This window comes from Chionomys nivalis, chromosome 3 (assembly GCF_950005125.1).
Source record: "Chionomys nivalis chromosome 3, mChiNiv1.1, whole genome shotgun sequence".
Taxonomy (NCBI): Eukaryota; Metazoa; Chordata; class Mammalia; order Rodentia; family Cricetidae; genus Chionomys; species Chionomys nivalis.
The window spans coordinates 68,207,914-68,227,656 of record NC_080088.1 but is presented as its reverse complement, the minus strand read 5'-3'; the positions used below and the strand labels follow the sequence as shown (position 1 = coordinate 68,227,656).

Genomic DNA, 19,743 nt, shown 5'->3' with positions numbered 1-19,743 from the left:
TATGATTAATTACACCATTTTCAGAAAAGGAAACTGGAGCCCATACAGAGGAAGGGAGTGGCTCTAGGTCACTTGGGAGTCTCGTGCTTTTTCCGTTCTTCCATGGCAGAGAAGCAACCAAAATTGCGGTTTGGCAGTGAAGGGCTGACGGCACATAGCCCTGCACCTGAATTTCTCAGTTTCCGAAAACAAATGTTCTTAGCACTTAGCAGCTCACAAGGGACAGAAAGCAAACCTCACCTTTACTAGGGCACATTGCACTAGTAGGTGTGGTCTCCCATTGGCTACACTTGCCTGCCACAGGCTCCCAGAAGCTAGAACAAGTGACTTTGCACAGAGCCCAAGTCTTCCAGGTCCCTGGATTTATACTCTAACTTGCTAGCCAGCTCTGTTCCTTCTAAAACAAACGTCCTGCTTTCTTGCAGTTCACTGTCTGCTAGCAAAATTGTCATGGCTCATTGCTCCTGGGATAGGCATTGTCGCAAATGGTTACAAACCACCCCTGGAAGAGGAAACGGACACGTCTATGAGAAGACAAACGCTGCAACAAGGCTCCTTTTATTAAACAACTCAGACACAACATGCCTCTGTCAGCTGGCAGCAGCCCTGGGAAGAGGCTGCCTAGCAGAGGCAGACAAGGAGCAACCTGCGAAAGGGATTCTACTTTTTCACCAGCGGCAGCCCCTTGCCAGCAGCTGAGCAATTGCGCCTGATGCAGGGGGATTAAAGATGCTCTTCCATCATCCCTGGGATGAACTTGTGCTGCTAGAAGCTCTGTGTGACTGTTTAAGGACAACTCAGATGCTGCCCCGTACAACACCAGTCCTCAAGGTCCATGAAGACCCTGGTGAGGGGACCCTGTGTCACTGTCCTTATCCCAATAGTGGCTTCCTCAAGTCTGACAGATGCTGCTGCTTGTGACTCTCGGGGCTACGCAGACCGTGTCAGGGGCTCCTCAGATTCAAGCCAGGCTTGCTGGGAAGAGTATGTACTCTCAGCCATAAGCACCACGAGAGGCCATGGGGAAAGGCAGCAAGCTGGAGGCCCAAGAGCAATTCACACACTGAGACTAGACATGGGGTACACTCTGACTGTGGGGTTGCTGAAAAACAATCTGTTGTGTTGAGATTCTGAATGCACAAGAAATTAATCATGTATGTGTAGTGTGTGTGTGTGTGTGTGTGTGTGTGTGTGTGTGTGTGAGAGAGAGAGAGAGAGAGAGAGAGAGAGAGAGAGAGAGAGAGAGAGAGATTGTCTATCTGGGTGGTATGTGTTTAGTGTGTGTATATGTGGCATGTTTAGGAGTTTGTGTGGTGTGTGAGTGGTGTATGTGTGCTTCTGCAGTAACTCTGGGATGCATGTTTACCCGTGTGACTGTGTGGCATGCAGCGTGTGTGTGAGATGTGTGTTTGGGGATGTGCCTGGGCTCTGAATGATGAACTGAAGAAAACCAAGGGCACGAGGAGGGCAAAGCGAGCAGAGACAGGGACAGAAGGGGGAATCTAGCGACTCATAGTATCCTGTTAATTTATACCATGGCTCTGTACAAAAATAAAAAGGTTCTTATAAGATTAACAATTTAAATAAATATTCGATAGAACACTCTCTTTTCTATAGCTCATCTCTGGGGTTAATATTCAGTCCATGCTTCCCGCGCTGTTCTTGATCCAAGATGGCAATCACTTCATCGGCCTGTATCCGCTCCTGCAAAAAGACAAGTGACACATTTGTGGTATAGGCGTAATAACCAGGCCCGGCAGCAGATGCTTCCCCAACACTTGCAGCCAGCCATCTGTGCACAGTCAGGGAGAAGCCTGCTGCATTGCAAACTGGCACAGTCTCCATACATCCCCATGTCCTAAGCAGTTACCTACAGAGATGTCTCCCGAGGAAGCCTCATCAGATTACCAACTTTCCACCCTCTCTGTCTCACGATCCCACTGCTATCTCCTGTTCAACTCAGTGTTTAGACTCAGCTCACCATTTACTCCCCCTTCAGACCTGTCATGCTCTTTTACATGACTCTATTTCTCAGGAAAAATGATCGTGGCTCACCTTTTGCTTGCAACACCTGGCTCTGGTCTCCCGTACTTGATACATCTCTTGGCCCTGGATGTTCTGTATGTTGTTTCTGTCCCTAGGTCAGCATGGTGCATGGCCATTGGCTTGTTTTAGGCCAGAGTTTCTCAGTCATGGCATTACTAACATTTTAGGATGTGTGTGAGTGCGTGCACGTGTGTGCATGCATGTATGTGCGTGTATGTGTGTTGTGGGGAGGGGATCTTCCTGTGAACTGTAGATGTTAACTTCCCTGGTATACAAGATGTCCCCACATTGTAAGAACTAAAAATGTGTATAGGCAAAATGTCCCCTAAACAGACAAGTGCTACATCTTAAGACTACCTCATTCAGATCCTTCTCATGAAGTGCTCTGGAAGGTTCCAAACAGGTTTGCCTCCTCACTCAAGCTCCTAGTGGACATGTTCCTCCAAGTCCCTCTGCAACACTGTTCTATGTGTGGCTCACAACTCCAGCTGATTGCAGGTTCTATTTTCTTGGGGTGGGGGGTGTGTCAGGTTTTGAAAAATCCATACTTTCCCATCTTCTGTGTCCTGCCTCCCTGCTTGCCTTAATCTGCAACTCTGTATTACTTTACATTCTCCTCTGGCTATTCCCAGCACTAATCTGGGCAAAATACTCCCCAGGATGCTCCCAGCATCCCCTGCATTTCCTTTTCCCCACCCCAGTGCAGTATCCCGAGCGTGTCTTCCCCCAGACTTCACAGGCAACCTTCCACATCATTTAGCTGCGTTATTCCTCTAAGTCCACATGTTGGCTGAAGCCATCTTTTCTTTCTGGCCACTCCCTAGTCTAGGGTGCTTATGTGGTGTGGAGAGTAGGGGGCGGGCACAAACGCTTCTTAGCAGCTTGAATAAAATCCACCGTGCCTTGATATGAAATCAAGAATGTGGGCCCTGCCTCCTTTTTATCCTTGCAATAATCTAACTCTCTTATCTTTTCTAAAACCTCCTGTTCCAACTGCTGTGATCTTCTTTTTTGTGGGCTGTGTTTTTGTTTGCTTTCTTGGTGCTAGGAGTTAGACCCAGGAGCTCGCAAGGTGTGCGCTCTGAGACGGAGCTCCCCCACTCCAGCACATTTTTGTTTCTTGGCTACACTTCTCCAAACGCCTTCCTATCACAGGTCTTCTGCAAGTTGTCCTCTGCTTGGAAGACTTCTCCCCATGGGTTCCTTCTCATTGGTTCTTCCTGTTAGCCGGGTTGCAGTTTACATGCCACATCTGGAGAGCCTCCTAGCTGGTCTACCATCTATTGTTAGCTCAGTTATTTTACGCTATTTTCTACATATCATTTATTGCTATTGAAAAAACATCTTCTGATCATTTGCTTTTTTTTATTTTCTTATTGGTTGTCCCTTTTCTTCTTTTAGAATGTAGGTCCAGGAGAGTGGAGATTCTCAATTTCTTGATCATTGATGTATTTCCAGTGCTCGTAAAAGCTACTACCTCTGGTCAAGGGCTCTATTATCTTTAAGAAGAACCATTTATGTGGATGAAGGCCTAAAGTGCATCTCCCTAGAGGATCCCATCTTATAAAGCTTATTTCTAGCACTGCTCCCCCAAATTAACCCTTTCCTAACTGACTCTTTAGGTCCTCAAGTCGTCATTTGCAGCAGACAATCCTTCCGCAACTTGCCTGGTGTTTTAATAATTTGATTCCCGGTTATCATCTCTCTGGTTTGACTTAATGTTCCATGAAAGTAGGGGCTATGTCCCATCCAATTTTTATTCCCCAGTGGCTGACACCAGTCCAGTTTCCGGCACACTAAAGTATAAGAATAACTATATTCTGACTTGAAAACAAAGTTCTTCCCATGCGGGAGCTCAGAGTTAATCATGATGTCAAACACAGATAACTAAAAGAAGCAGACACACAAAATGATAGAAAACTACATAGTGACATCAGAAAGCGCAGTGCCTAGCAAGCTGACACACACAGTTTTCATATTTGACGTCCACAAGAGACGATCAGCATATGCGCCTCTTAAAGAGAAAGAGACCCAAGTGTTGGGACAGATGTCTGGAAGGCATCTTAACATTTTATATATATGACTGAATTCTTCTTGATGATCAGGAGTATTATTTATTTATTATTTATTATCTAGTTTTTCAAGACAGGATTTCTCTGTGTAGCCCTGGCTTTTGTGGAACTCACTCTGTAGACCAGGCTGGCCTCAAACTCAAACTACCTCCGCCTCATGAGTACTGGGATTAAAGGTGTGGGCCACTACCACCCATTCAGTAATATGTATGTATGTATGGATAGATGGATGGATGGATGCATGTGTGTATATAGACATATATACATACAGACACACATAAACATGCATGTATACATGAACAAAGAAAGTCTATATATGTAAATACACACATACATACATGCATGAATGCATGCATACATACATGCATACACACACACACACACACGTACACACACATTACACACACATATGAATCCATTACTCAGTAGTCTTAGGCTTTGCTCAGGATCCAGTCTAAGTTGAGGTTTAAAAGATTCACAAACTTTGCTACATATTAGAAACATATGGAGAGTTTTAAAGCCCTGGTACTGAGACAGATCCCTACATAATTAGATTATTATTATCATCTGAAGGTATGAATCAGGCATTCGTGTTCTTACAGACCCTCAGGTGAGGCAGAGGAGAAAATTTTCGATTAGTAACTAAGAGGCTCTTGTCATTTCCTACGAAGACCACTAGATGGCGGAACAGCCTGCAGGGTGGAGAAGTCTCCTAGTGCTTTTCCAAGAGGCCTGCACACTGGTGGTGAAGTATCCTGAGCAGGAAGGAGCAGAGAACTTGGTTTGCATTCATTATTTTAATAAAATGCTACAATGCATTGTGAGGGCATGATGGAAATAAAATGATACCAAATTAATACTAAAAACAGGCAGCTGATTTTTCTACAATTTGTTGTATAGACCTTACAATAGGGGGAGTGGTGTGGACATTTTCTAGATTAAAAATTCAAGGAAAGAGAAACTACAGATGAAGGAGGCTCTTGGGCACCCCTGGAAGTTTTCTGGGCTCTGCTGGGTTCTCCCCACCAGCGCCATCCTTGACTTTCTATGCCAGGCTGTCAGGGTCTCTGTGTCTAACACAAGGTGTACCTACTGTCGCACTTCAGACACGACTGCTGCTTTCTCCTTCCCTAGCTGCTGGACCTCCCTGCTCCTTGGAGTCCAGTTTCTTCTGTTCACTTCTGCACCTGAAAGCCTACCTAGGCAGCAAAGAAAGGACTTCGAGAGTGTGAGGAAAAAGAAAATGCTCTTTCTGATCATACAAAGGGGCTCTCTCTAAACCGCTGCTGCTGACAATGGATTTGGATTCAGTTTACAAGTTTAAAGGAAAAAATAGAGCACCATTTGAAGACTAGAGTTTCAGGGGCTGGGAGCTGACCCTGGTTAAGATGCTCAGGGGTCTTGCAGAGGACGGGTGTTTAATTCTCAACTGCAATGTCTGCTGGCTCACTCTTACACCAGGCATGTAACATGTCCCCATCAGAATTCCACCAGCACACACACATGCACATAATCACACATACAAACATAATCCAAAACTAAGTACATCTTGAACTGGGCTTTAATTTCAGCACTTGAAAGGCAGGAGGGATCTTGTGAGGTCAAAGTCAACCTGATCTACTTAGTGAATTCCAAAACGGTCAGTTCTGTTTACATTGAGAGACCCTGTCTCCACAACAGCAAAGGAAAAATCTTTAAGGGGGAAATTAGAATTTCATCTCTTCTTCCACACTCAGAGCTGGAGTAGACTTTGATGGTATCTGTAGACTTCTGTTGGTGGTTTCAGGTCCACCTTTAGTGACCACTGCAATCAATCTCTGGACCTTGGGTGGATCTCTGATCGCTGTCAGCAAACTGACAATCCCACCGAACCAGGGTGAGGACTGGAGGTGACTCCCTAAAGCGAGCCTGGCTTTTTTCTTCAGGAGATTCTACTCTGTCTACTGCGCTCGACTTCAGGACTCTTGACAGATGGAAACAGTAAGCGTCCCAGCCATATTACATTAAGGATCAATATAATATTTTTTAACAGTCAGCTTAATAGTGTAATAAATAATAACAAGAATACAGGTCTCTATATCCTTCCCTACACATGCTTAATAAACTAGTCAGTGATGTTCTGATGATTTTCTGGCCTTTCTAGTGACCGGGAGAAAATCCTTGGCTGCCAACAGTACAGGGTGTCAGTGAGCTCAATACTCAACATCTGTCTGTACAGTCAGGGAGCACAAATGGATCTGTTTCTGCAAATGTCTTCAAGCTTAGAAATGGATAAGAGCTGCCTTCAGTGCCACTTCTTCTCCCCAGATGTCACTGCAGAAGTCACCCCAGGCTTGACCCCCCCTCCTATTCCCAGATGTCACTGCAGAAGTCACCCCAGGCTCAACCCCGTCCTTCTCCCAGATGTCACTGCAGAAGTCACCCCAGGCTCAACTCTTCTCTCCCCCAAATGTCAATGCATAAATTACTACAGGTTTAGGAACAATGTAAAGGACTTCTCAGAGAGGTCGGTACAGGGAGCAGGGCTCACTTTGCAGTAGCAGCAAACTCACCAATTCTCTGTAAAGAGGGTCTAGGGTGAACCACAGTGCCACAGCACAGCGTTGGCCTTTAGTGACCGCCTTCACCCCATGAGGGTTCTCTCCGCCAGATGAGAAGCTGATCATTCGCCCACACTTTGGTTTAATAGAGGCCTGACAACAAAATAAAAATTAGACTTTCAATTCCTATACCATGTGTCTATTTATCATTCCTTCTGTGTGATTACTTACTTGGATTAAATTTTGAAGCAAAGAACTGGGATGGGATCTCAGTGTTAAAGAAAAAAACAAAGACTGCCTTGATTTTTTTTTTCTTTGTAGAATATAGTTTCAAAGTAACGTACCTTACATAATAAACCACTTAAGCAACATGCGTGGCACATCCCATGGACATAGGCGTTACCTGGCATGTGCTCTGGTGATAACACACCGACTCAAGAACACAAGCCTTGCACTTTAATGCACTACTGTAGCTTTTGGTACCAGCAATTCATTGGTTCTTAAGGTGGGTGTGCTTTTTAATATCTGTGAACTTAAAAGATGATATGAGGGGTACAGGAGAAATTTTACTATTGGCTTACATCGCAGATGCATGGCTGGAAACCTTTCTAATTCTCCACTCTGCACCTATGGTTTTATGTAGTTGCCGCAATATAAGGATCTGAATTCATTTCCTTTACATTCGTGGCCAGACGTCATACAGGTGTCACTCGGCTACGTCCAGTGATGAGAACACACTAGCCCCTGGGATGACCTATGCACGGCTCCCGAGATTGGAAATCACTGATACAGCAATTCAAAGCTTGCACACTGCTAAGCTGTCCACTGACTTTTTGGCAGGACATGATAGTAAAGGAACACACTCCCGAGGGCACTGGGCTGCACTGCAAAATCAAGAGGAGGCTCTTGAGGCTGAGCAAGCATAGGCAACTGAGCGTTAGAGGCCATGGCCCTGTGTATTACAGGGTCTGTGGCAGGAGGAGAAACCACTTTGTAGCCTTCAGGAAATAAGAAAAGCTCATTCACTCCGTTGAGCTTGGACAACTGCAGCCAGAGTACAGTTGCATCCCCGACCATTGTGTGTGTGTGTGTGTGTGTGTGTGTGTGTGTAAGATGACTGCATTTTACAGCTAGGAGACTCTTTCTTTCTAACCTTTCCAGGAACATGGTGGAATTTTTTTCTAAAGTCCTTGGATGCTACATAGGTTTACTCTGGTCCTGTGACTGTGTGTAGGAAGCCAGAAGTTGGCAGAAACGTGTGTGTGTGTGTGTGTGTGTGTGTGTGTGTGTGGTGGGAGGGGGTCATCCACATGTGTGCAGGCGTCCCTGGAGGCAAGAAAAGGGCATGGGTTAGAGGCAGTTGTGAGCCACCTGGCGTGGGCGGCTGGGAATCAAACTTTGTGACCTCAGTATCCAATGTGAAAAGGAAAATGGAAACCTGCCACTTCTCGAGACTGGAATAAGTTTGTTATAGAAAAGGAGGGACGTGGGATTTCCTCATTTTTAATCATTCCTACATGATCATTTTAATTTTCTACAAAAGCCCTAAAACTGCTACAAACAGGAAGTGCTATTGAGCTCTTCCATTGAAAGCTTAGCAGGTTTTCATCCACTTTTTGGTGAGAAGTAGGTTCTGGACTTCGTGATATGTCTCAGTTATTATAACTGTAGAACTATGAAATAAGAATGCCTTCTGCTTTCACACATAGAAAGGCAGGGTGGACTCATACTCAGTGAAGAACCGGACTGAGCTACAGTAGGCTGGCCTCTGCACCATTAACCATTGGGCACTTCCAAATATGGCCACTAGATGGAGTAGAGGCAAAGAAATCGTCAACCACGTTATTTTCTTCCAAACTAAGATGGGAACGTTTTTTCTTCTTCAGTTTCCATGTTTTCAAAGCGTGGGAATAAAATGCTTTCTGCACACGGCTTGTCTAAACGTGAGAGTTTTTAGAGGGATTTAACTCCAGTCCAGAGCCTCAGTCTTTGTTTCTTTTTCTCAACATAGGAAACCTCAAAGCACTTAGTGATTTTTCTTTTCCAATAAAAAACGAGGCAACATGTCTGTTTAAACATTGTACTCAATTTCATGAAATATTTTGTTATAACCATGCTTCTATGTTCTATCCCCACAATCCTCATAATAATCCCTTTAAGTCAATGATACACAGCTTGGGACATATATGTATATATGTATACATATATACATGTATATGTTTCACTATTGGGAAAAAATGTGCAAGCTGAGACTGAATGTACAAAATAATGGAAGAGTTTTGAAAATTGCTTATTTACTGCTAACACTTTGAAGTTCCTCATACACATGTCCCGGCTACTTAGATTTTTCAGCAAGGTAGATACCTCATAATCAATTTATATAATTCTTAAGTTCTTCATTTGAGATTTAGTGTTCTTATAGTGTGTTTGATCTTTGGCTTAAAGATCAAAAGATTCTAACTATATCGTCTGTAAGTGCTAAGGAGGCTAGCTTCTGAAGGCATTGGCTCGTTTATGAATAAAATGGTTGGTATGACTTTTGATCTATATATTTGAGAGTATACATATCCATTTGGAGGTGAAAGTTCATGGGTTATACTTAACTGTATAGACCAGTTTGTCTGCACACACATTTGGAAGTTCATGCTCAATCTAAGCATACTGCCCACTTGAAGCCATTGATTTGTCCTAGACCTGAGGGTCTTAGGAACGCTGTTTGAAGGTTCCCATCATACTATTTCAAGGAGTCCCAGAACCTAAGCAAGTGGTTCTCAACCTGTGGGGTGCGACCCCTTTGGGGGTCACAGATCAGTTACTGCATTATGATTCATAACAGTAGCAAAGTTATAGCTATGAAGTATCAAGGAAATTATTTTACAAGGGGGAGGAGTGGTTAACCAGAAGGTTAGGAACTGTACACGAAGATCACAGTATTAGGAAGGTTGAGAACCACTGCTCTTGGCTTTGATGCCAAGTCTAACATTTATATGATTGCAATCAAATCCTTAAAAATTCTTTTTTCAATTCGCTCATATTTAAAATGGACTAAAACAATCACGTATGCTTAATACTTTTATGATCTATAGATCACCGTGATCCACTTTATCTCTTGCACTTTGTGCTCAGAAACAGTAGAAATTCAACAACCAGCACGATGTGGGGAAGGCGGTAACACTGAAGTAAAAATCCCCAGTCCCTTTTTAGGAGCGGCTTTCCTTACAGTCACAGTTTTGGCGTCCATTTCAGTGAAGATGAACTCTCCGCCTTCAAAGTCGTCGTTCATGTACAGGAGTGCGCTGTAAGGAAAGAGGACACGTTGTTCCAGTGACAACAGAGTCCTCGCCAGCATCGCTGTAAGACACTGAAGACTAGTGACGACTGGACCAGCCTGAGTGGTAAATTGTCTTTGACACCGGCCCTCCATAGACTTGAAGTTAAGCTCAGGGATAGCCTGGGTTATATTCCTGATGCTTATTGATTCCACTTACATATGGTTCTCGTCTCATGTCAAACTCACTTCACACTGTAAACTCCTAATCAGACTTTGATCATAAGCCCTCTCTGCTCGCCCACACGGTCTGTAATGCTCTTCCTCCAGCACAGAAAAGTTACCCCAGAGGATGGACTTTTCTTTCTCTAGCTTAGTTAATGAATTCCTTGTGACCAAGCCTGGCCATGCAGATAAGGACTGCTCTCTAAATGTTTTGAATAAATCACAATATAGCAACAACTGACATGTTGTTAAATACACACAGTGGCTACATACGAAGATATGCTGTTGCATCCTGGGATAGCTTCTCTTAATGTGCTAACATGACTCCTCACACTATCCAACAGTATTCCCTTTGGAGTTTCTATTTCCTATGGACACAATGCAGACACAGTTCTTGGAGGGTGTGAATAATACACATGTATGTGATAAAGTGCTACGAGTGTTGAGAGACCACGCCCTCATGCTGGAAGAGTGGAGAAAACATGCAAAATGATAGGTCTTAGAGAAACACACTGATTTACAAAGCGAGCTGTCTACTTCAAAGGAGGCAATCTATGTATAATACTTAAGAAAAGAATGGGAAGGCTCGTTCTTGGTCATGGCTGCTGTTCCAGGTGACTCCTGGGAATCTCTACTCCAGAGTAGCAAGCTAAGCAAAGCAGTTTCCGGCTTTCCACAAAAGCTCGATTGGGAGCAGCAACCCTACCTATAATCCCGGAAAGTGTAAGCAGGAGGCTCCTTCCAGCATTCATTAGCTTCTGGGTCCAACAGGCAGTTGTCCGCATGAATAGGGTGACTGAGGTCATTTCGTCTATCCTGCTGCCCTGCCAGAAGAAGGGACAAGATTGAGAGCAGGAAGAAGAAGGAGAAGAGAAGCGTCCCAATGTGCAACAGCTAAATGCACACTTTGTCAGCCTTCTTCAGCCCTGTGTGAAGGGGGAGAGAGAGAAGGCAGCGTGGTTGTAGAAAGAGACCACCAGGGGAGAGACCCCTGCGGCTGACCATCAACTGGACATGAAGCTTCGGTCACGCCACGCCTGTCTTTTTGAGTATAAAAGACAGAATGCATGGGCCTGGGTAAATCCCAGGCATTTTGTAGGTTGAGTTTCATGTGGGGTAGGGAAAGCCCACGGAGGAAATGGAGAAGGAAGCCAAAGGCTGATTCTCTCTCCACAAGTGCGAAGAGCTCTGACCTAGATCTCCTTCCACCCCCAGCAGGGTGAATGGAAGAGAAAACCTGCCCTTCAGAACACTTTCCAGTGAGACCCTTGCTGTCTACACCTCCACCCTGTGCTTGAGGACATAACTGCAGTTTCCAGCCTCCTGGGTGCCACAAACACAGAGCGGAGAAGTATTATTTCCCTGCTTGTCTTAGCAATGATGAGAAATGGATTAACAGAAACTGTACAGAATGGGAATCTCCCAGAACTTTAGGAGCCAAAAAGTAGAAAAAGAAAGAACTTTCTGTTGGTTTAGAAATCTGGCGTTCTCATAAGTTCTCACTCCAGAGTATCACAGCAATAGAGCTTTGCTGGATTGTTCTCTTTCCTGTGGCATTCTGGGAAGAAGGGGACAAGCTCAGGTTCTGGAAACCTACCAGACAGGGCTGTTCTGCAGACCATGTGTGTATAGGAAAAATACAGGGTTGAGTTCAGCATGAAATAGGATTCCACAATCTTCCGGGCCTTCTCACTGATGTCATAGAAGAGGCGAGCACTCTTCAGGGGTACCCGGCCTTCATAACCAAACTGAAAACAAAAAAACCAAAATGCCAAGGACATTAGAGACTGCAGGGTTGACTGCAGGGCTCGAGACAAAGAGGCTCTCGGTTTCATGACAAGAATGCCGACTGGCCATCTCTGCTCTAACTAAAGGGAATGATAAATAGCATGTGCTTGCATGTTCAAGTAGAACGGTGAGCCATGCAACAGCTCCTCTGAATGGCAGAGGGAAGGAAAAAGCTCACTGCCCCCTTGCCCCTTCTCCCAGAACATATCCTTCACTCCCCTCTAATAATACTTCTTGAGACGAGAAGCATGACTGATTTAAGGATGTTTCCATCATTAGCTCATGAGGTCAGTGCTTGCATAGCATTTGGCGAGATAAAAACTTAGGAAACATGAGGCTTGGTAAATGGATGCCGGGAGGGAGGGAATCATTAGAAACAGCGAAGTGGCTGGGGGTGTCGTGCAGAGGCACGGTGTGTGCTGCCAATGGCCCTCAGCACCCGGAACACAGCACAAAACCACCAACTGAGTCCATCCTCAGCTGCTCCTTCTAAACTCTCCCTCCCCTTCACAAGCCCTGCCCCAGCCCCACCTCCTCTGCCACCATCCCAAAGAACCCAAACTTAAAGGAAGCAAAGGATTTACTTTGAGTGCTTTCAAGACAGTCGCCCCTTCGAACTTTTCATTGGGTGTGTGGGGTGACGTTTTTCCTCGGTATCCATCACCAACCAACATGATTCCCTGGGGACAAAAGGCATTCAAATGCTCTGTCAATGACAAGGAACAATTCACTCAGCACCGCATAATCCCAGGGTACAGGGATAACCAATTCTAATAGGGGCATTTTTCTTTATCTTCCTTATATAATACCACTTTTAAAAAAGACATTTAATACAAACTATTCATTTATTGGCTAATTGCTGGTTAAAATAGAGGGATTTCTCCAGCAACTTCTATAGTAGGCAGGGCATACGCTGGATGGCTACTGTCTTAAGAACTCAGCCAGTGGGAGTTTTCTGATTATTCCAGCCTAAAAGTTATAAAAGCCCCTCCGATGTCTTCCTCCTACCACAGTTACTGTCTTCTGCCTAAGTATGTGAAATTCTAATGCCCTAACACTGTCCTCCAGGTTCAGAACATTCTGGGACAGGGGCTGCCCTCCTCCAGGACATTGCCCTCGAGGCTGAGGACAGATTGGCAAAGGGGCTTTTCTCCTCCATGCCACTGACTCTAGGCCCAAGCTGGGCTAGCACTGAGGGTGGCCCTTTTCCAGTCCTCACACTGGCCACGCTGTGCAGCTCCCGACACTGCTCTTCCGACAGGACGTTATCTAGGAGAACCCGCTGAGTCCCGTTCAGCTGTTCTGAGTTGTACACGAAGGTGATGTTCTCATAGAGCAGAGGGCCACCTGCGGGGACAAAGCAGAGTGTCCTTCCTGCTGCTTCCACCCTCTAAGATGGTGCACAGAAACCATCAATCTGCAATAGATAGCCCAGGAGAGGCGGGAACACAGGAACATGGGAGTACAAGAACAATCACATATTAAAAAGATGCATGTATGTTAGGTCTCAAACCTGGGAACAAACTGCTAGCAGAGATGCCCATTAACAAATCAAAGTGGACCCTGTCTGCCAGTCTCTCAGTTTTCCGGGTACCTGACATACTGTGCCCCACCCTGAACTCTCCCATGCAAGAGACAGGGCTGTATTATGTATATTTATGTTTCATATAACCTGATGCCCAAAATTATGAAACAGGAGAGCAGGAATGTAAAAGAAACCATAGCCAAGTCAAGAACACTAATGAAGAAGGTTGATACTATTTTGCTTAGAATAAAACACCAGATTCCATATGAACATTCTCCTGAAAGAATGGGACAGGGTGCTTTAGGGTTAGCATTCCTTGTAGTATCTTGTTATCTAGTGTTGCATCTTTTTTATCACAAATGTAAATTTAACACTACAATGAAGTCTTAGTGAATCTGTTTAATTTTAGTTTTAATATGGTCTTGCTACATTATTCATAAGCCTTCAATTTGATTGATTGTTAATATTAACTCATTCAATCAAGCAGTCAGCGTGACTTTACCTTATGCCCCATCGAGATACACATCTACAGCAGAATTCAGCTATAGATAGATGTCCTTAGTCATCACCTCCTATAATTCTAAAATTATCAGCAAAACTTATAAATGTAGAATTCTTGGATTCTAAGACAATACATACACAGAACCCTAGTTTTCAGTATCCCATCTTTTGGATAAGTAGAAAAATAAGTTTTCCATTCACAGTGTGATGTTCCTTAAAACTTCTTGTACTAAAGTTTTAGAAAAATACAGAATTGGATAGAATCTAAATACCACTTGAAACTTGAAGTGTCTGAGTAGGTTTCATGAGTTTCCCAGGCAGTTAAATGCTACACAGTAGTTTTCAGGCTTGGGCCACCACAATTCCTCCCCTCGACACCCCTGTCCTCCTCTTCCATCCTCTCCTCTCGCCCCTTTTTCCTTCCTCTGGCACACTCTAAGACAATCCTCGCCACCTTCGCGATCCCTACCCTTGTGCGATCTGCCTGCTGCAAGTGTGAGCATGGCTGGGTAATTGTTTCTGCTTCACAGACTACAACAAAGGAGATGGGAGGTCAGGCCTGTGATTATCTTACAGGAGGCTGTGACTTCTCCCAGGCTCACCTGCCCAGTTCATTGTCTTCCCAGCTGTGTGCCTTGATTAGGCAAGCAGTTCTATTAGTACTGATGGGACAAGAAACAGAGGGCATCCTCTGGCCGAGAACCAGCCAGGACTGCACAGCCATGGTCCGTCAGTTCTCTAGGAAATGAGTTCTGCCCTCTGAATCAGAAGTATTTCCCAGTTTTGATGGCTAGTTTATTCCACCTTAATATAAAGTTGCAGTCATTTTGGAAAAGAGAACCTCAGTTGAGAGAAGGTTCCCACAAGATTGGCTTGTGTACAAACCCGGGTGCATTTTTCTTGACTGATGATTGGTAGGGGACACTCCAGCTCGCTGAGTGTGATGCTACCCCAGGGCTGGTGGTCTTGGTTGCTCTGAGAGGAGTCAGAGTGAGCCATATGAGGCAGCCAATAGGCAGCACTCTTCCACGACTTCTGCTTCAGTTTCTGCTCCAGGCTCCTGCCCTGCTGTAGGAGGCATGGGGGATTTGTGCTTCCAGATAAGCACTAGCGGAACCTGGAATGTCACACACACAGGCCTGATCCTTCAAAGGAGGGAATGTACAAGCAGTCCTCTGTCCAGAAGGCTGGGACAGGCATGGTTAAAGAACTGGTGGTGAAAGGAGACACCAGATCCTCTCTCAGGCCCACATCATCAGCTTGTTTTTCTCAGTCAGTCTATAGAATCTCTCTTTATGGATGGTCACATGTAGTCAATTTATAGAATCCATCTTTATGGAAGGTGCACAGGTACTTTATGAAGAGTTTCCATGTACTCACGTCTGACCTTTGTTTCTCTTACTCTGTTATACTTTATTGTGCATATGGGGCTGAGTGAGTTATGGCCAGGAAAGTTTTCACCCAATTGTCATGTGCTTAAACATACCTAAAATAAACTTCTTGGGCGGTCGGAATTGACCCCCAAAATCTGAATGAACAGTTTTCACCCAATTGTCTTGTGCTTAAACATACCTAAAATAAACTACTTGGGGGGGTTGGAAGTAACCCCCAAAATGTGAATGAACACCCTGCTCTTAGTTGTGTTGAATTGAACTGCCTTCTAGCCTCCTGCGGATCACTACCCTACTGGCTATGGTGGTTGTAGAGATCCCCACGCCCTGACTGAGCATCACCTCCCCATCTGGAATATGACATGGAACTACGAGCTGAAATAATAAACCCATTTCTTCACAAGTTACCTTTAGTCTTGGTGCTTTTTCACAGCAACAGGACCCTAACTAAGACACCAGTCAAGGCCGCGTTGAGATGTTGGAATAAGCTTTGGGGGAGATGATGGATGTCTCTGGGTTCTGAATCTCAGAAAAGATAAGATAATAATACATGTCTATTGTCCTAAGCAGATGAAACTAGATAAAACAAAAACAGTGACAGCCCCATCACAGGTCTTCTTCATATAGTTTTGAAATGGTGTCCCAATCTCTGTAGGCAATAAGAATTCCTAGTCAAATTGAGGCGCATCCCTTCAAACTCAGAAAGCTGCGTAGCTACTCCAACTTAAAAATGAAAAATTACTCCTTGAACCAAAAAAGACAACCGCAGATTCACAGAAAACCACTTGTAAATATGAAATTCAAATATAAATAGAACACAGAGTTTAGTGAACTAAATTGGTTTGTAATTTGTCAAATGTTTATTATTCTTTGGCTTGAAGCAATTTACTTAATTATAATAAGATTATTCTTAAAATATGAATTTTAGCATTACTATGCTAAAGCACTAAGGAACAAAATTTCTATCACCCAAGCTCAGCATGAGTGTTTGTTGCTGTTATCATTATTATTGAATTGTAGAGCTGTGCTAGAATACTATATTAGATTCTGGTGTCAATATTAGTAAGCTTGCTTTAATGGAGTATATTTAGAAGAGGGTGTGGAGATAGTGGCAGAACCCTGAGCCATGCAACAAATAACATTCAAATATTCACATAAAGGCTGGGCACCACATACTCCTAAATATGTAGAATGACGGAGATTGGGAGAATTGGTATTTCATATATGCTTTTCAAGAGCATTAAAATTACCACAGAATGTATAGAATTTTAAGCAGAAATATATCACACTTAAAAAGCAAACAAAAGAAAGAAGGGGATGGGAAGGAAGCTTGTCATCCACGCGGATGCGACCAGACCAAAGATGACTTACAGTAGCACACCAGACAGGGTAAAATGTGAAAATTAAAATAAAAATGTAGTCCAATAGGCTGTGGTTCCTGGGGCCTGGTCTGATGATTGCAGCCAACTTTTAACCACTGTGCAGTGCGCAGGGAGATTGGGTTAAACAACTTAATTCTTCTCTCATTCATAAAGTATGTGCCTGGCTCTCACTCCCCGGTCGCAACAAAGATCATCTAGGCAAGGGTTTCATTGTGCATACTGCTTGAGGCTCATGGCAAGAGCAATGGTATTCTCATAAATATCACATCTCACTAGGCATGGGGCGGGGTGTGAGCTAATAAGCCCTGACATGAGCACAAGCCTTTAGGGTTTTAAAAGGACAGCACATGCATCATTTCCTGCCTAGTTACCACCTTTCTTCACAGATAATGACTGCAAGGCACAGAGGGGCCAAGGAGAGACATGTCATAGTGTGAGTCCTGTCATAACACATCCTGAGATCGAGCCTTCAGACTCCAAGTTCAACATTATTTTGGCCTTGTCCCAAGTGACCCTGGACTCATTAGTCAGCACAGTCTTTGGAAAACAGGGGCTAAAAGAATGAGTAACTAACAGAGGTGTTTTCTGTGAGTCAGCACGAGTGTGTCCTAGGCTGGAGTTAGTTTGGGAGGTGGCCCCCAGTGACCATGCTGTGGTAATATTATTAAACACTAACCCAAGGAGATGACAGACCCTTTGCAAACAAGAAGAAAAATGACAGAGACTGTACTTTATGGCACATGCCTCCTGGAGTCTTGCCCCCTTGGCATCTGCTTTCTGCCAAGCCATGGGAATGTTCTGGGCCTGGTAATTTTATAGCTTACCACTATTCTCAAGTGTCTGAGGGCACTGCCCATGTGGTAGAATCAAAAATGCATTTGCATTCTATTACCAGTTCCTAGTTCAGCACATCTAAAACACTTGAAGTTTCCTGAATAATAGAAGTGTATTTTTATAATTCATAGTCTCTGTAAAACTATCACACCTGAGCTTATTATGCTAATGAAGCAATTCATCTTGTATCCCATAGCTAGACTCTGGATGGACCCAGTCCCTGAAGGACCAAGGATTGCAACCTGCACCTTGGGGCACGGAGGAGGTGGAAGTCAGGCTTTGTCAGTCTTGAACACCAGGGATATATATATATGAGCTTGCGGCGGAGGTACTGGGAGATGAATATGCAGAGAGAGTACAGGAAGATCTGTGCCCTGTGACTACATCATCTGGTTGCTCATTTGTATCCTTTATTGTTTCTGAGTTCTCCGAACACATGTCAAATTTACAAAATCCAAAGATACCTTATCTGTCTACCTATCTACCTATCTACCTATCTACCTATCTACCTATCTACCTATCTACCTACCTACCTACCTACCTACCTACCTACCTACCTACCTACCTACCTATCTATCTACCTATCTATCTATCTATCTATCTATCTATCTATCTATCTATCTATCTATCTATCTATGGTTTTTCCAGACAAGTTTCTCTCTATGTAATTGCCTTGGTAGCTGTACTGGAACTCATTTTGCAGACCAAGCTGGCCTTGAACTCACAGAAATCTGCCTGTCTCTACCTCCCAGGTGCTGGGATTAAAGGCAATGCGCCACCACCAAGCCTATCCAGACGCGGTATCTTTAAGACAAGGTCAGTCCAGGGTCTAATCGTCGTGGGCACTTATACCTGTATTTACTCCTCAGGACTTATACTTTAGGCTATGCCTTAGATATAACTGTTTGTAATCAATGCAATAGGTATTGAAGAAAACATAACAATCTGGTTTGGGACATGACTATAGGGTTTGAGTGCTTGCTATATGTCATGTGAGACTTTGGAGAAGTAACTAAATCCCCACTTGAGAGTCTGCTACTATTAAAATGAAAGCTATGTAAATTCTCTTAAGAATTATATATGCAAACAATAATGGCTGTTAGGAAGTACTATCAATTTTGTCAGCAGTACTCTTGCTAATAGTACATTACTAAAACAATGCTTGACTCTGTGTAAAACCTGCTTTTGTGAGGAGTCTGCAATTGCACCAGTTCTGTTCTTAGGTTCATATAACGCTCTGTTCTCTTGTCTCTATGCTTCTGTTCCAACTGTTTTACCCACTAGAACAGTTCTCTGTACAATCCTAGGAAATTGGTCTGAAGTATCTTCAGGGTTGATGGGGCAGAACATTAATTTAAGATGGGTTACATTGGTTTATGCTGTTTAATATGTTTAATGATACAAAGACATGTTACATTTGTTTAATTAAATAAAGTTAACCTGGGGTCAAGAGGCAGAGTCAGCAACTAGCTCACAGGAAATGGTAGGGAGAAACTATGTGTAGCTAGGGTTCTTAAATGGGGGCTGAGCAGAAGGACACCTAATGTTTTGGGGAGGGCGAGAGCTAGGAGAGGTTAGCTTTTTACTATTAAATCTCTCCAAGCTCGGAGGATTTCATTTCAACCATTGAATTCCTAGTTCTATAGAGGGATGGAGATCTAGATAAAGTTCCCTTTAGTAGGCGTGATAGAGCTGGTGCCCAAGGGAACAGAATTCATGCCTGGCTATGGCCAGTGCGGTTGAACTGGTAGCTGTAACTGGAGTTGCAACTTCTGATTAGGACTGCAGTTACTAAGAGGCAGCTACCAAATTTAGTGAAAAACAATAGGTTGATAATGTAGATAAGTACTGGGCTGCTTACCCAGCATTCACAAGACCCTGCATTAAACTTCTACCATATCATACATGTTTAAAAAAATAAAAATAAAATCTATTTTTACTCAAAGTCTTGCTCAAATCTTAAATATCTAAGTACCTCAGGTAAACTAACTTAATATCTCACATGACCTCTGTCTTTTCCATGATCCTTGCATGTGCAGTCTATCCCACACTATCTAGCATTCACTAACTGGCTGGGCAACAGAATTCAGTCTAGTGACCTCTCTAAGCCTCAAGTATTCCACTGAGAATGAGGAAAACCACATAGTTCTTGTCTAATTCAAAGGATGGGG

General features: G+C 43.8%; 1 protein-coding gene across 1 annotated transcript in view; it reads right to left on the bottom strand.

Annotated features, from left to right (window-relative positions):
* Positions 1-537: 537 nt before the first annotated feature.
* Positions 538-19,743, bottom strand: part of P3h2 (prolyl 3-hydroxylase 2) — a 159,266-nt gene continuing 140,060 nt past the window's right edge. Inside the window, exons 9-15 of the mRNA XM_057765855.1 lie at positions 13,159-13,286; positions 12,524-12,619; positions 11,749-11,899; positions 10,858-10,975; positions 9,879-9,954; positions 6,671-6,811; positions 538-1,704 (exon numbers count right to left, since the gene is read on the bottom strand). Coding sequence (XP_057621838.1) covers positions 1,612-1,704; positions 6,671-6,811; positions 9,879-9,954; positions 10,858-10,975; positions 11,749-11,899; positions 12,524-12,619; positions 13,159-13,286 — 803 coding nt within the window. The 3' untranslated portion in view covers positions 538-1,611. The remainder of the gene's footprint in view (positions 1,705-6,670; positions 6,812-9,878; positions 9,955-10,857; positions 10,976-11,748; positions 11,900-12,523; positions 12,620-13,158; positions 13,287-19,743) is intronic.